The sequence below is a fragment of the Limulus polyphemus genome, unplaced genomic scaffold, assembly GCF_000517525.1.
Source record: "Limulus polyphemus unplaced genomic scaffold, Limulus_polyphemus-2.1.2 Scaffold424, whole genome shotgun sequence".
In the NCBI taxonomy this organism is placed as follows: domain Eukaryota; kingdom Metazoa; phylum Arthropoda; class Merostomata; order Xiphosura; family Limulidae; genus Limulus; species Limulus polyphemus.
In genome coordinates this window covers 585,751-603,837 of record NW_013666034.1, presented here as the reverse complement: position 1 = coordinate 603,837, position 18,087 = coordinate 585,751, and the positions used below count along the sequence as shown (strand labels likewise).

Genomic DNA, 18,087 nt, shown 5'->3' with positions numbered 1-18,087 from the left:
AACTAGAAAAATAACTGAAAACAAAGAAGAAAAAATATTCTAGCAAATAGATCTATGCTGACATAAACTGTAAAAGTAAAAATATATATATTGGTTGGAAACACAACTAAAACGTAAAAACGTGAAAAGATAAGCCCTCCAAATCACATTTTTAAAGTTTATAATGAAGGATGAATAGCTAACTATTAATAAGTGACAGTAAATACGATTTTAAAATAATTTGTCAACCACACCGTATCTGCTATATCCAATGCCGACGTGGCCTTTCGCCCAATACCAGTGCTCTAATATCAGATGGTGAAAGGGTTTTAGTGGTGATTAATAAGTGGTTCACAAAACTATTCATCCTAGCGGTCAAAACATTATACGGTGCATGATATCTATTCTCCCAGAAATGTGAAGTCTTGTTTGTTTTGTTTTTTCTTTGAAACTTGAAACAGATAGAAAAAGTTAAAGTCGGAATTCGTGTTGATATAATGCATCGGGGAAATTAAATATAAATATTTGAACCTCCGCATCAATTTAGATCTAAATATATTTTGTTTGTTTAACAGATGGCGTTAACTGATTTAATTTTGAATATTACTGTGACTTTTTTACCCATTTTCTTTACTTGTATGTATGGTGTTTTAGTTGTCTTTTACTTACCACAGCAAACCAATATTTTTATAGGATTTCAAGAATATGAGGGGTGGAATTATCTGATATAACTCAGTGACAAGTGGTGAATCGGAGGATAGATTGGAGTTCATATTGATTCTTAGTACCTTAGAAATTACTTTGTTACATACGATTAAACAAAAATTCCCAATTCCTATAACAAATTTTTACAAGTTTTAAGATGAATATAATTTCATGTGTCACATGCCTTGATCTAACATGCGAGTTGCGTAGTAATTAGGAAATAATTTCATTCATATTTATTAATAAGTTCTCTGTTTGTTATTTCTAAGATAAGTTTAGCCGTATTCTCCTCTCTCCCCCCCCCCCCCTCAAAAACAACAGCAACAAACAAACAAAACTTATTTGAAACAGTCTCGTTGTGTTCAGTAACACTTATTTTTAACAAGTAATATGCGACGTACAGCAAACTGCGTCGTTACTTTTGTTAGGCTTATGTCCTTGCAATGCCATAAAATATTCCCCGTACTTTAAACTGTGCCATTCGCGTTGATGGTGGGTGGTAGTGTGTTTCTGACTAACTGCCTTCCTTTTAGTCAGTAATTCAAAATCAGAGATGGCGACAGATAGCCTTCGTTGCTTTGCTATAAAATACATTACTTTTACACAAGCTCTATTAGAGACAACTCGTATGCATACACACGCATATATGTGTATACAAGATACATTACATCGGTGAAATAACGTTTTATTTTTAAAGGATAAATCATACATTTATAATATTCATTCGTTAATTCACTGCAAATAAATCAGGATTTGATGGCGGTTCCTCGAGTTCACTGCAGATTGCAACAATTTGGAATGCTAATAAGTGTTTGCAACGTATTTAAAGCTACTGTGACGCAGTTTACCCGTGTAGGCGGAACCGGTTAGTTTGTTTCATTTTTTAGATGGAGAGATAGCGTAACACTCAAACTAAACCTGTATGAAAATATATGTCGCCACCCACGTGAAGTATGAACATTTCAAACAACTTATACAACAATACCATGTCTTATCCTTGACACAAAACCTGCATATAACCCGCTATTAATAATGCTTTATTTGATTTAAAATACTATAGGTTATGTTTCACTTTTTTTTTATTTTGTTGCACAAGCTTTCGACTACTTTACCACAATCTTCCGCCTGCATGATAACAGGTAGGTTACCCCTGAGAAAACACCTTTATTTCGGATTTTTCGCGAATTATCTGCGCATATCCGTCTTTAATATTGAACTGATAAACTAGACGGAAGACAGCTCTTCAACAGCACCCACCTCCAACCCTTATGCTACCATTGTCTGACTGAATAGCGGAATTTGACCGTCACTCTTATAGCGCACCCACAGCTCCAAAGTGAAAAGTGTTGTGTTTTGGAGCAAATGGACGCGAATCACGAATCCCCTGATTCACAGTTCGGACACGATAAACATTGGGTCAGGCTTTGTCTGTGGGACAACACAGTCAAATTTAGATCACCCACTATTGTGCCTGAACGGAGTTGCATCAAATTAGCCATATGTTTGTAAAACAAAGTAAATAAGCGTGAAATTGTGCTTCTTTAACACGGAACTACCCACTTTGTTTTTATGTAATGTATTACTCAATAGTGAATATTTACTATTATGATAAGGCTATCCACAAACCTGTTTTACAAGTACTGGAAAATATGAGATATTTAGGCCTAGTGAAAAATCAAAGTGGGAGAAACTTTGCAATGATCACAATTCTTATGCATAAAGTTTATTTCCTAGAATGTAAAGAAAGTAAAGAAAGAGTGACATCGAAGTGTATTGTTTTGTCGTATTTGAATAACATTTCTTAAATCGCTCATGTATCAGTATGCATCGATTAAATTATTGATTTCTCACAACCATTGATCAGTTATTTTGTATAAGGTCTTGTAAATGATTCACCAATATTATATTTATGTGTATTTTTCTTACACGTGCAGGACGAGGATACGCAGAAAGGTTTGGAAATGAGACACAGAGCTGAAGAAGACGCCCTCTATCGACAATTTGCGAAGAAAAGAGCAGAAGAAGAAATACATATCAATCACGAAATTCAAGTACGTCATAGAAGTTGTTAACCTTTGAAAATCTTAAAGAATGAATAATAATGAAAATTCATCATAGTTTTAAACTGAGATAAGGAGGGATATATTGAAAGTAACGGAAAGAATATTTTTGAGCTCGGAGAGAAAGAAATTAGAAATACTCGTTATTGTAGACCATAAGATTCTTCTGAAGATGATAAGTATTGTTTTAAAATTGTTGAAGCATTCTGTAATTATTTATTTTAGTATATTTTAATTAGATTAGTTAGAAGTGGACACTTTTAAATTTTATTACTACAGTTACAGCCAAGCCTAAAGTTACGACAATAGTCTTAATACTAGATCGTTAGGGCTAATTTGGTTTTGTTTGTAATTTGTTTTTAAGTACTTAATGTACTTAATTTGTAATTTTGTTTGTTAGTAGTACTACTAGCACAGGGTAGTAAAGGTATTAAATAAAATATTAGATTGGAATATGTAATTAGCACTAGTGTTAGTTAAGTAAGAAGAACAATTTATTTAACTTAAGAGTTTAAATTATAGTTTCTATTATTATTATTGCCCCCCAGTGGCACAGCGGCATGTCTGCGGACTTACAACGCTAGAAACCGGGTTTCGATATCCGTGGTCGGCAGAGCACAGATAGCCCTTGTGTAGCTTTGTGCATAATTAAAAACAAACAAACAATTATTATTATTATTTGTTTGGTGCTGAGAATTTAATAAGCGGTGAAATAAACTTAATTCTAGTTAAAATTAAGTATACATTAGATGCGTAGACTGGTACAAGAGAAGAGTAATAACTGGTATCAAAACCTCATCATGGTTAGAGGTAGTTTAGGAATGAGTATAGTAGAATTTATAGAGTGCAATAGCTGACAAGATTAAGTTATGTTTGGGAATTGTGGACTGGAATGCGACTGTCAGGAGGTTCAGAAAGATACAATATACTACACGTACATATATTTATTATTTGGTAATAAGAGATACGTTTAGGGAAGATTGTGCTTTAAGAAAGGGAAACACAGAGATTTGAGTATGTTATATCAAAACGATTTTATAAATCAAAAACAAGTCGCGTGACAACCACAGCCGATATATAATCGTGGTGGAACAGAATGTATGAAAATTACAATTTGATATTTTTTGGCATTTGGTAATTAGCGTGAAGTCACAGAAAATTTATCGCTTTTAGGAATGGTATGCCATAGCCCTTGCCGGCGCAAAATATTCATACACTCAGGTCATAAGGATATGACCAGATAAATAGTTTACAATTTCTTAAATGGAAATATCTTTTGTACTTAATGACATTGGAAATAAAAGGAATATGGATCAAGTCGGGTCCCAAGGGCCACCAAGAAAGAGACCTGCAACAGGTCGTACCCCAGCCACGATCAATCAGTTGTGGTGTTTCTTAATAGGTGAAAATCGACGAACACTTAGGTCGGTGTTAAAAGCTGTCCACGTGCCCTAGGCAACAGTACACAATATAATCAAGAATATCTCCGTCTGGAAACGAGGCCAACAGAATATAAGTTCACCAAGACAATGTTTCTAACCATACCTTCTGTTTAACCGTTGCACACCTGAAGCAGCCGGAGAATGAAACGGGTATTCATACTATTCCATACGGAGACATGTCGGTTAAGTCGCTGGATGCAGAGCCTATGAAATTCTATGTTATTGGACTGGTGAAATGGGGTACTGGGAGCCGTCATCCTCGTATACTAGATAGATTATGGAAAACCTGCAAATAGGAATAGTATTCTTTGGATTTGACAGTCTTATGACAGAGTCTTTTGCTATGGAAACTACGCTACAGAGCTGTGGTCAACATGCACGGTCGTCAGATAAAGAACGATCGGACGTGATGACGTAGACTGTAATGACGTGGTGTGGCTCCACAATCGTTTTAGTTTAATGTACTCAACCCTCTGTAGCACACTAGGAGCAGAAATCAAAGAAGTAGTGAGACAAAAACAGATAGAGTTAGAATGAATATTGCTTTGGGAGTAGGTGAGAATGAGAGTAATAGATTTACAAGAGAGCAGAGAGGTAAAATGTGAGTGCTATAGAGGCAATCTCAGGTAGCATTCAGGTGCCAGTCTTTAAAATTTTTAAACCGTTGATTGATGGCAATGAGGAATGGAATGATTAAGAGGCTTACATAGTTGGACACTCTCTTATTAGGTATACTAATAAAGTTATATGTAATGGGAACCGAAGAAAGATGAGGACTAGAATTTGAATGCCACGACATTATAGAGAATGTTAAAAATCTACTTGTTAGTACCAAGGAACATTCTCCATTCTCTAAGGCGTGCAAAAGCAAATAGTAAACCAGAAAAGCTGTTTTAAAAAGTATAAAGAACTCCTTCAGAGGTTTAGAAATATGGATAGACAATGGCCCTTTCTGGGGTGCTCCCTTGGGCTAGATGTAGGAATGACTTATTTAGCAGAATCTAAAGCTTGAAAGATTACCAGGGATATACTTAGAGCAACAGATGGAGTAGTTGAACTTGTAGGATAGTTTTCTAGGTAAGGGTGATTTATATTTCAGATATAAGTTCCATTTAAGCAGCTAAGTAGTAGAATATTAATAAATAGCAGTAGAATAGGCTATCTGTGCTGTGCTTATCACGAGTCTCGAAACTTGGTTTTTAGCGTTATAAGACTTCAGACTTTCCACTGGAAGGCCCTTATCTAAGAAAGGATATTGGATTACTGTAAATGGTTAAGAGGGGGCTACTAGGATGATTTCGGGGATTGAAGGATTATCTTACAGGAATAGATTAATATTTATTAGCTTATTTCTCTAGAGAAAGGAAGGGTGAGAGATATTTGCACTGAAGAGAATATCTGGGGGATCAATAAGATAAAGGTCTTTGATTTACTTGCCATATATAATTTAAGCTTTACAAGATTATTTGGGGGGATCAATAAGATAAAGGTCTTTGATTTACTTGCCATATATAATTTAAGCTTTACAAGATTATTTGGGGGGATCAATAAGATAAAGGTCTTTGATTTACTTGCCATATATAATTTAAGATTTGGAAAAACAGGTTAGGATCCGGTTAAGACAGTTTTATAACTGGATGATTGGCTTATGGCATGAGTTGCCGTCAGCAATAGTGGAGGCCGGCACTTTACGAGAACTTAAGAGGGAAATTATTGTTTTTCTGAAAATAAAGGATGGGTTTAAATTTTTACTTTTGTCAGGGGTATTTGTGAAAGGATTAGTCTTGAAGAACCAAGTGATCCCTTGTTGTCCAAATGCTACCTAGGGTATTGTTTAGGAGAACCCATCAAATATTTAAACATTTTGGACAATCGAGGATTCATTTGATGCTATATACCGTTCAAAGTCTGAGAATGATTTCGTGAATGAATTAATACTATATTACACGTGACCTCCTTATACACATCATTATACCGCATTATACGGTTCATTTAGAACCTTCATATCACAAGGTTGGAGTCGAGTGAAACCATGCCAAGTGTTTGTGCATGACTTCATCCATTAAAATATTCTAAATGTGCAAGATGACAATCTGTCGTTGACAATTGTAATATTCTTCTAGTCCCAAGCAGTACCTTACTTGTTATTTTATTTAAGCGCGAAATGGAATCTTCTGTTATAATCTTCATTATATCATCCAACATTTCCCTGTATTATTTTAGGGAGAAGGGAAGTGACACTTTCCATGGATCATGTAGTTTTCATTGTAGGATTGAAGTACGTTTCTTGTACGAAGGAAACGGTTTCAGTATTTTATTAATTATATATCTCGCTTTTATTTAGTTTCAGTTCTTCAAAGTACTTTTCTGACCTTGTCAGAAAGTTATCTCTAATTAGAATCGATGTTCTATAAATAAAACGCACTAATTACTCATAAGCCACTTTCTGGCCTTGGAAATCTTAATTCTTTCTTTTAGTGGGCTGACCATGGCCCAGTGGTTTGTGTGTCGAGCTAATGGATCTGCAGGTTCATCCTGCACGTCTTGTTACTGCAGAAAAAAAAAACGCGCTCCGCTCTCTGGGGCCGTGGATGCGTTATAAATGTGAAGCTCATATTTCACTATTTGGTCAGACAAGAGTAGCACAAATATTGTTAGTGGATGCTATTGAATAGCGTATCTTCCCTCTTGTCTATGAAATCAAAATTAGGGATGGCTAGCGCAGACAGCCCTTAAATAGCTTTGCGCAAATATATGGAACAGGTAACCTCCCGCCCCCTAGTGGCACAGCGGTATGTCTGCGGACTTACAACCCTGGAAACCGGGTTTCGATACCCGTGGTGGGCAGAGCACAGATAGCCCTTTGTGTAGCTTTGTGCTTAACTACAAACAAACAAACGTAACCTCCCAAAACAGAAGAAAAAAAAACAAGATTATTTATCAATAGTATAAATAATACGCAGTGATAAGTTAGTCTAATTTGTTTATTTCTTCCTATTCATTTACCAGCAAGAATGGGAAAAAGAGTTGGAAATACTGACTAGTCGGTTCCAAGATGAATTGAGAACCAAAAAGAAGAAGATTTCGACCGAAGAGGAAAAAACTTTGAATTTAAAGCAGCAGAAGGAAAAGAGAAACTTGGAGAAAAACATGACATTAAAACTTGACAAGAGAAAAGAATCCATGACAAAGAAACTTCTTGAACAGGAACGTGCGGCTACTGCGGATCTGGTGGACAAGCACAGCAAAGAAATGATAAATCTTATCAACCAAAAGAGAGTCGAACTGGAAAGGGTGTGATTGTTTAAATATAAAAATAATTATAAAAAACAGTATTTATAGATTCACGAATTCCTCTTTTTTAATTCTATATCTCAGTGTTATTTTTAATTCACTTAACTATTAACTTTTCAAATACTATCTTAGTGTTATCTTACTACTTCAACGTTATATTTTTATTTGTAAAAATACCTTATTATTATTCATTATACAAATCATTGTTAAACTTTATAATATATTGCTAATGTTATGCACTATCCACAAAAGTGTTTAATAAAAAAATAGGACTTTTTTAACATTCAATCATGCACAAAAAAACACATAAAGCTAGTTTGTCAGAAATATTTTTGAGAAATAGTTTGGTTGAGATAATAAACAGCTACAGTTTGAAGAAAATCACACAACGTTCACACCCAAACAAACAAAACCATAATCAGATTAAGTGTTGGTAAGTACGCAAAAGAAGTGTTACGTATGTAAGAAAAAATACATTGCAAAACTTAAAAGATATAATAATTTGTTTACATTCGACCAGAGAAATGCCCAATAATAATTACATATATTAATAACAATTTACAGTTTTTGTACTTTGAGGGTTTGATCCCTGTTATTTTATACGATCACGAAATTCTTTTACAAATTCTGAAGCCCCCCCCCCCCAGTGGCAGAGCTGTATGTCTGCGGACTTACAACGCTAGAAACCGGGTTTCGATACCCGTAGTGGGCAGAGCACAGGTAACCCATTGTGTAGCTTTGTGCTCAACTTCAAACAAACAAACAAACTAAATTCTAATACTCTCTTGTAATATTTACTGACCATGTTAGTTTATCTCTGTTCGGGGCCCAGCATGGCCAGGTGGTTAGGGTGCTCGACTCACAATCTGTGGGTAGCGGGTTCGAATCCCCATCACACAAAACATGCTCGCCCTTTCAGCCGTGGGGGCGTTATAATGTGACGGTCAATCCCACTATTCGTTGGTAAAAGAGTAGCCCAAGAGTTGGCGGTGGGTGGTGATGACTAGCTGCCTTCCCTCTAGTCTTACACTGCTAAGTTAGGGACGGCTAGCGCAAATAGCCTTTGTGTAGCTTTGCGCGAAATCCATAACAAACAAACAAACAATCTCTGTTCGGTTCCATCACAATTGGTGTATTTGTTATCAGCAATCGTTTTTTTTACATGACTTGAAGAAAATACGTTAAATCGACTGCTAACAAATTCAGTTTAAAACTACTATTTTTTTTTCAGAGAGATTCTTAGCTAATATAATATAGTTATAAAAAATATATAATTTTGCTGACATTGTCACACCTTTGTTTTCCTAATCCTCAGAGGGATAATCATTACTCGGAAAGAGAGAGCTACGTCACGGAGGAGATGTCTTCATATCCCACACACCCTCCTCCACCGACTCCCCCTCAACTGTCGAAGTTTGATATCTACAGTGATCCAGTGATCTTCGCTGAGTTGGATCAAGTCGCGATAAACGTGTGTATTTTGTCTAGCCTTATTGTAATTTACTGTTTATCGTGAGAGGTAGGTGCGAATGTTCACACATAAAAAAATTGTTTTGTACTTAAAAACTATCATACACAAATGTAATGACTTTGTTCATTTGATCTACAATAAACTTTAGATTGTAAAATCCTATAGAATGTACAATTACAGTAAATATAATGGATTGATCAGTGGTTTAATTAAACTAAACTTCTGTTTTTTGTTTATTACTAACCCGAAAGCTTATCTCAATCGTTTTGATCTGTAGGTAGCAGAAGAAGATCAGGTGACGTTCACAGAGTTGGTGAGATTGCTAATTAGCCAATGCGTCACCGACGTAGATAAAGCTAGGTACCTTTGTTTTTTGTTTTTGTTGTTGTTAAGTGTTCTAGGCTCTCAAGTTTACCCCTGAGTAAACAGGGTACTAGCTTTCTTTATTTTTATTAACATTTCTCGCAAAGCTACTCAAATACTCTCTGCTTTGGCTGTTTCTAATTTTGAAGTGATAGACTAGAGAGAACACCACCCACTGCCAACTCTTAGGCTACTCTTTTATCAACGAACAGAGGTGTTGACTGCCACATTATAACGGCTGAAAGGGTAAGCATGTTCGTTGATGGGAGTAGAATCCCCGACCCGCAGATTGCTAGACGAGCGTCCTAACAACCGGGTCATGTCTGACCCTTAGTATTAGCTGCACTTATAAATACGTTATTTTTTTACGGACATCACATGGCAATATTTTAAAAACACTGTCAGTAAGAGCGTTTCAAAAACATTTTAAATGGTTACCTTAAGAACATTTTGAAACAACTGTGTAAAAATGATTTTATTCAAACTTGACTATATATTTCCTCAATCTTCGTCCGAGATTGAATTAATGGTTTTACAAATGGTTTTTAGTGATATATATATATTACTTTGATTACTGGTAGAAAAAGAGTTGTTGATATTTAACGCTTTTTCAAAAATAAACTAATTAGAAATTGTTTGTGTAACACTACCTTGTTCGTTACCCGTTATCGATACTTTTTTAATCACCTTTTTCATTTCCTTCCAATGTGTTATGCGATGCCTCTTTTTTTTTCAATCCAATATTTCGCGGTATTGTGTTATAACACAGGAACTAAAAACGTAACAAATCTTCAGGCGATAATACAATTGACACTTGTTGTTGTAGCTTTTGTGAAAAATGCGTAGAGGCGCCACTGACATTTATTGTTTAATGACTTTTATTAATCAGTTTCTCTTTCATTGAGACAAAAATAAGATTTACAAGAGAATCCCTACAAGAAACCAATCTGTGTCGAAATATTTGTTTTAGGCTCCTTTAATCTTTTTTCTTCCTCTCTCTCTCTCGGTAGGATTATTTTAACGTGTCAAATACACACACACACGAAAATATCAGATCAGTTAAATGACAATACTTTCAAAAGAACTGATCGTGATCAGAATATTATCGCCTACGTTTATCAATACATACTTTCTTTGTTTGTTTGTTTTTTAATTTCGCGCAAAACTACACGAGGGCTGTCTGCGCTAGTCGTCCCTAATTCAGGAGTGAAAGACTAGAGGGAAGGCAGCTAGTCATCACCACCCACCGCCAACTCTTGGGCGAATAGTGGGATTGACCGTCACATTATAATGCCCCCATAGCTGAAAGGGCTAGTATGTTTGGTGGGAGGGGGATTTGAACCCGCGACCCTCAGATTGCGAGTCGAGCGCCCTAACGAATACATGAAACTAAGGAATATTGCATAGTTTTTTCATAATCTTTTCAGAATTCATCTATTAGTAGGCCTTTAACATAGGAAAAGTATCATATTTGCTAGTTTTTTCCTCAGACAAGCCGAAATCAAATTAGGATGAAAGTGAGCAAGCCACGACCTTCTATAGAGCACCATTAAACATCGCATTTATGTTTTTGAAGTCAGAGTTATTAACTTTTCATTTCACTCAATATTACTGATATAGCGATAGTTTGTGTTTTTATTATAGCAAAGCCACACCGGGCTATCTACTGTTTCCACCGAGGAGGAATCGAACCCCTGATTTTAGCGTTGTAAATCTGGAGAGACTTACCACCTGTCCCAATGGGGGGACTCGTGGTATAGAAGATTATACCTGGTACAATACATAGGAATACTGAAAAAAACTAGATATACACTTTGGAGGTCCTAGAGGTTATGCAACTGCAATATAAAAACTGTATGATGAGTAAAAGTATTTTGTTCTTCACACGAACATCATCTTGTACTCCGACTTATCAGAGTCTGAATCAGACTGACGTCATCAATTCACAGACATATTGTGAATACAGATACCTTTTTTTAACTCATCTAATTTTTTGTGCACAACAGACTCGTACATTATACTAAAACCTTGTCACATTTCGTTTAGATATACGTCGTAAATTCGGAATTATAGTCGATAGACCGAGTCTGTGCACATTCGGCTAAGGAATTAAAATTCAGAACAGTTTATATTTTGAGAATCTTAGTGGATATTTTAAGATATTATACAAAAAAATTGAAATAACAGTGGGATTTTTTTAGAATTTATCGAGCAAAGCTTCACAAAAAAAACTATCGGTGCATAGCTGTTCCCTAATTTTCAGCACCCTAGTGGCACAATGGTATGTCTGCGGACTTGTACTACAAACAACTATACTACTAGAAACTGGGCAGAGCACAGATAACCCTTTAGGTAGCTTAATAACAAACAAAAAATAAACCCTATTTTTCAACAAACACACTAGAATTTCTTGCAATTAAGCTAAGAAAGCTAAGATAAGCGAACTACCACTAAAATTTCAATTGTCAAAACGTTAGAAAAGAAAAGATGATGAACTTGGATCGATGAATATGAGGTGGAATAAAAAGTTTATAGACTAGAAGGAAGGCAACTAGTCAACAGTACCCGTTGCAACTCGTGGACTGCTCGAAGGCAACTAGTCAACAGTACCCGTTGTAACTCGTGGACTGCTCGAAGGCAACTAGTCAACAGTACCCGTTGTAACTCGTGGACTGCTCGAAGGCAACTAGTCAACAGTACCCGTTGTAACTCGTGGACTGCTCGAAGGCAACTAGTCAACAGTACCCGTTGTAACTCGTGGACTGATCTTGTCTGACTGAATAATCTATCCATCTACTGGCAAGAATTTCGATTTGAGGTCTTCCGAGGTTTTACTCGGAAGACAACCGAGGCGCCCGGAAACTACTGTTCCCCTTAGCCCCGCTCGAGGTTGTGGTAGGGGCAACATTTCGAACACTGAATTCATGGTTTTAGGGCTTCAAGTGGTTTCACACTAGATGACTTGTTTTCTGACTGAGTTCTCATCTAACAAACGGCCGATATCGGACTTATGGTCCTTCAGGGCGGTAGGGATACATAAATCCAACGCCAAAACAGTTATATGCGTATGTGGGGGAACGGGAATAGTGGGGTTTAACTGTCACTTTTATAGCACATTCACGCCCCAAAAATGCAGAGATCGATTTGGCATCAAGGGATTCACAATCCAGACACTCTGACCGCTAGGCTACGATCGGCCTCAATGAGAATGGGTATAAGTCGTTGTGTTAGATTTCTATTTGATTCCGGCCCGGCATGGTCGAGTGGTTAGGGCACTCGATCTGTGGGTAGCGGGTTCGAATCCTCGTCACACCAGACATTCTCGCCCTTTCAGCCGTGAGGGCGTTATTAGTATTAGTTAATTGGGTTTTTTATGTTAGATCTATTTATCTACAGTTTAACAGGCCCGGCATGGCCCAGTGGTTAGGGCACTCGACTCGCAATCTGAGGGTCGTGGGTTCGAATCCCCGTCCCATCAAACATGCTCTCCGTGAGGGCGTTATAATGAGACGGCCAATCCCACTATTCGTTGGTAAAAGAGTAGCCCAAGAGATAGCGGTGGATGGTGATGACTAGCTGCCTTCCCTCTAGTCTTTCACTGCTAAATTAGGGACGGCTAGCGCAGATAGCCCTCGTGTAGCTTTGCACGAAATCCATAACAAACAAGCTATTTGATTCATAGCCGATATTTATACATATGCTACACGGATCTATTGAAAAAGGTGCGTGGATAAAACTCAAGAGGAATTTTGAGGTAAGAATTAGAAACAGAAATTTGGACACAGCTTGATTGTTTACCAAGCTCAATTTTGAGTTCACTGGCTTCTAGTTTGCAAAGAGAAAAAACAACAAATACCCCTCAGTAGCAGTTTTATGTCTTTCTTTTTATGCAGTCGGCTGCTTTGTCCTGGTAAAATTCTTGTAAATGTAAACAGTGTTACATCTACAGAATACTAGGGTATGTACCCTACAAACAGCCACTAGACAACTATAATTATTCTATTTTATAACATGCATTAGCGTATACAGAAATACTGATGATAACACATTAGTTTCATATTATGGGGCAATGAGGGTCATAAAACATCTATATTTTTTTTTCAGGAGCATCCTATCATTAAATATGAAGCGCCAAAGTTATGCACGAGATACAGATATGATTTGTAAAATAAACAGGACAAAGGTTTAACAATCTTCATACGTTCAGCTTCGACAAATAATTTGAGTTACTTGTAATTACTTTTTGCCATTTCTTTAGTATGGGTAACGTTAATGTACGGGGATTTTATTTTTTCAGAATGTGAAAAATATAATAAGTGCAAACTGTGATATCATATCGTTCAACTAATATCACTTATAGTGCGTTTAAAAAAATGTAGCTATTGTTAATCTCTGATTTTATTCGTACGTATCAATGATTGCCCAAATACTAACAACGCGCCCCCTAGTGGCACAGCGGAATGTCTGCTGACTTACAACGCTAGAAACTGGGTTTCGATCCCCGTGGTGGGCAGAGCACAGATAGCCAACTGTGTAGCTTTGTGCTTAACTTCAAACAAACCAACAACGTAAGAAAACAGACCAAAACATTTTAAACTTTGGTTTAAATGTATAAGATACACATTTAATCAAATGCATAAAAAAGGCGTAAAACTGCTAATTGGCCGCCCTTTTGATTTTACAAAATAGAAGTATAATAACTAAAAAGTAATCTTGGTCACAAACGTTTTCGGATTCAGCAGGCCCATATTCATGTTACCAACTTTTATCCCAAAATTACCCTTGTTGTTTTTATTTTCTGAAAATCATGACTAGGCTATAAGCACTTCATCGCTGACCAAGTATTTAATAATAATAATGTTAAAATAATTAAAATCATTTTCAGCCCGAATGATACAGTATGGTGACAAATATGTTATGATACGATATAATCACGATGCTAGGAAAACACGTAGGTTCAAAAAATCAATTAAAAACAAAAAATACAAAACTCTATAACCCAAGCGATTTCAAAGAGAGGACGTTTCTTCATCAGAAGTGAAATGAAAAGGATTCCCAGTTTGACTTTGATGAAGAAAGGCCCACCTTTCGAAAGTGCCCGGATTAGAGGATTTCGTATGGTACAATATAATGGTATATTATGATGATAAATATATTATTAAAACCCGAGTTACGTTAGAGTTGCAAGTTACTTGCCCTCGTCTTCAACTTCGAAGATGAAGGCTACGAACGAAGGAGTACCTTGGCACTTAGGGAAATATTAGTACCTTGCTAATTCTGCCGAAGAGCAGAGTTGTTCAGGATTACCTGAAAACAGAGTAACACCAACCAATATTTTTTGGGAGTGTTCAACACAATCAAATTAGAAATAACCAAAGAACAAAAGCAATGTATCATATGATAACATCTAAGGGCATTCAAGACAAGCAATGTATCATATGATAACATCTAAGGGCATTCAAGACAAGCAATGTATCATATGATAACATCTAAGGGCATTCAAGACAAGCAATGTATCATATGATAACACTAAGGACATTCAAGACAAGCAATGTATCATATCATAACACTTAAGGACATTCTACTTAAGGACATTCAAGACAAACAATGTATCATATCATAACACTTAAGGACATTCAAGACAAGCAATGTATCATATGATAACATCTATGAACATTCAAGACAAGCAATGTATCATATGATAACACTTAAGGACATAACACTTAAGGACATTCAAGACAATGAAAGCATCAACTCAAAAGAATCTGCTTTTAATGAGTAGTTTCATCAATTGCAGGATCACTATTATTCTTAATCTGTAAATCAACTGAAGTAATCTTGACTAATCTTCGGGCTTGTGCAGGTTATTATGTTAATCACTAATCAGACATGCTCGTTGGTTATCATAAACTGTAATATAGGCTACTTGTAGTTTCACGCTATCACAGAGTTGAAATATTTACAGGGTTATATTCCGATGGATTACTGTAAAGAATTTGAACACCAGTAATCAGACATACTCGTTGGTTATCATAAACTGTAATATATGCTACTAGTAGTTTCACGTTATCACAGATTTGAAATATTTACATGGTTATATTCCGATGGATTACTGTAAATAATTTGAACACCAGTAATCAGACATACTCGTTGGTTATCATAAACTGTAATATAGGCTACTTGTAGTTTCACGCTATAACAGATTTGAAATATTTACAGGGTTATATTCCGATGGATTACTGTAAAGAATTTGAACACCAGTAATCAGACATACTCGTTGGTTATCATAATCTGTAATATAGGCTACTTGTAGTTTCACACTATAACAGATTTGAAATATTTACAGGGTTATATTCCGATGGATTACTGTAAAGAATTTGAACACCATGAAATTCGACGATGACATACATGCTGATACACCGATGGCCCTCTTGCGGGGAATCAAGCATGGAACAGAGAGTTACCATGTGCTTTTCAAACGACTGTGTAGGTATGTAGCAGATATAATTTTGAGTCATAAGCTTATCACAACATTTGATTCATTTTAAACTTATCACAATCTTTGATTTATTTCATTTCGCTGTGCATCCTTGACAATTATATAAATTTCACTTCTGAAAAATCTTCACAGGTAATGTAAAAACTAGTTTAACGTTTCTTCGAAAATTAATGTTCCCAAATATTTCACGATCGTCCTTATTTCGTTCAGTTAGATTCAATACAAAATATATTTTAAGATACAAATAGAATTATTACTAGCACAAAATCAACAATAGGTAAGCAACAATTAGTTCTCTACAAACTCGCCATTGGGTAAGCAACAATTAGTTCTCTACAAACTCGCCATTGGGTAAGCAACAATTAGTTCTCTACAAACTCGCCATTGGGTAAGCAACAATTAGTTCTCTACAAACTCGCCATTGGGTAAGTAACAATTAGTTCGAATACAAAATCATTATTGTGTAAGAAACAGTTAATTCCAATGCATACATAATTCTTGGTAATATATAATTAGCTCAAAAAATAATGATATTTGTGATAACAAATCTCGTTACCTGCAGATACTTCTACCCTCCAGATTCCTCTTAATTTGTTCATTTCGTATTTGAGATTTATCCTTTGTTTCCCATAAGTCCCTGCCAAAAATGCCTTTCGTTCAATACCAGAATTCGTCAGTTTTGGTTGGACAATGAGAAACAAAATATTCTGTTTAGCAATACTTATATATATGCAGTATAATATATACTTTAAAGTTACGGTTTAGACATCTGAATGTATACTGTTTATAAAACAATTAGTCCCAATATAGAAGCATTGTTTAATAATAAATAATTTAGCCCAATACAGAATTAATGTTAGGTATAAACAATTAGTTTCTATACAAAATGAACACTTTATACCATACAATTAGTTCCACAGAATCATTGTTAAATAATTACACTCAATAACGAATCAATGTTTAGGGAAAAAAAGAACTTAACAATTTAAACGAAACACTTAGTTTCAATACAGGATCATTGCTAAAGAATTAGACTCAATATTGAGTCAATGACAGATAAAAACGATTAGTTTCTATACAAAATAAACACTTCATACAAAATAATTAGTTCCAATGCAGAACCATTGTTAAACAGTTAGGCTCAATATTGAATCAATATTAAGTAAAAACAGTTATTTTCTATAGAAAACTAACACATTATACCAAACAGTTAGTTCTAATACACAAATCGATGTTGGAGAAAACCATAAACTCGAAAATAAACTCAGTGTTAGGTAAGAAACAATTATATTTCAAGTACAGATAAAAGCTGAAGTGAAGATACTCCATTAAGATTTGAAGTAGTAAATAATTCAGGCTTAGATTATTTTTAGTTTAATTCTGCTTGGAGTTCACTATAAGGCGAGTAAAATCCATCTTTTGGCGAAAGATATGAAAGAAAACAACTTTCCACTGCTGGTTTACCTATACATTTCCTTCCTGTTATATACTTTCACTAATTTAGTACAAATACGTGAAAATTGCAGATTTTCCCTTAGAGAAATATGGTTTTAAATTTCGTGAAAGAACTTTATATTTAAATCATTATCTCTCCACCTAACAGTCCTAATGTACATAAGGACTGTTTAGGTTTTTTTGATAACTTTTTAAATTCCCAATTGTTCGTATTAGATATCTTCTTCGTAAGATTGCGAAGTTTACGCAAGTGACAAATTAATTATTAAGTATTTGTTCTGTTCCACGATTAATTTATTTTAATACTTGCAGGTGAATATAAACACTGTGATAAAGCGACAACAAAGAAACAAACTTCTGAACGTACTTTAACTTCTTTCGTGCAATTGAAAGAAATCCTTTATCACTGATCCTTCACTTTTTATTCGAAGCTTCCTCGGTTGGTAAAAGTTTTACCAACTAAGGTCAGATAACTGGTCAACTTGTTACCAACTGAGGATAGGTAATTGGTAAAAGCTTTAGCAAATGAGGACAGAGAAATGGTAAAAGTTTTACCCAAAAAAACGACAGAGACCTGGTAAAATTGTTACCAACTGAGGAGAGATAACTGGTAACATTGTTACCAACTGATGAGAGATAACTGGTAACATTGTTACCAACTGATGAGAGATAACTGGTAACATTGTTACCAACTGATGAGAGATAACTGGTAAAAGTTTTACCAAAAGAGAATGATAGATAACTGGTAACATTATTACTAACAGAAGAGATAACTAATAATGGCTGAGACGCGTATTTAGTGTATAGATTTATTTATCA

At 35.4% G+C, this 18,087-nt stretch overlaps 1 protein-coding gene across 1 annotated transcript in view; it reads left to right on the top strand.

The window, feature by feature from the left end:
- LOC106458171 (hillarin-like) overlaps window positions 1-18,087 on the top strand; it is a 23,096-nt gene that overhangs the window by 2,485 nt on the left and 2,524 nt on the right. The window contains exons 2-6 of the mRNA XM_013917640.2: window positions 2,619-2,735; window positions 7,196-7,480; window positions 8,796-8,951; window positions 9,229-9,311; window positions 15,661-15,804. Of these exons, the coding sequence (XP_013773094.1) occupies window positions 2,619-2,735; window positions 7,196-7,480; window positions 8,796-8,951; window positions 9,229-9,311; window positions 15,661-15,804 (785 nt within the window). The remainder of the gene's footprint in view (window positions 1-2,618; window positions 2,736-7,195; window positions 7,481-8,795; window positions 8,952-9,228; window positions 9,312-15,660; window positions 15,805-18,087) is intronic.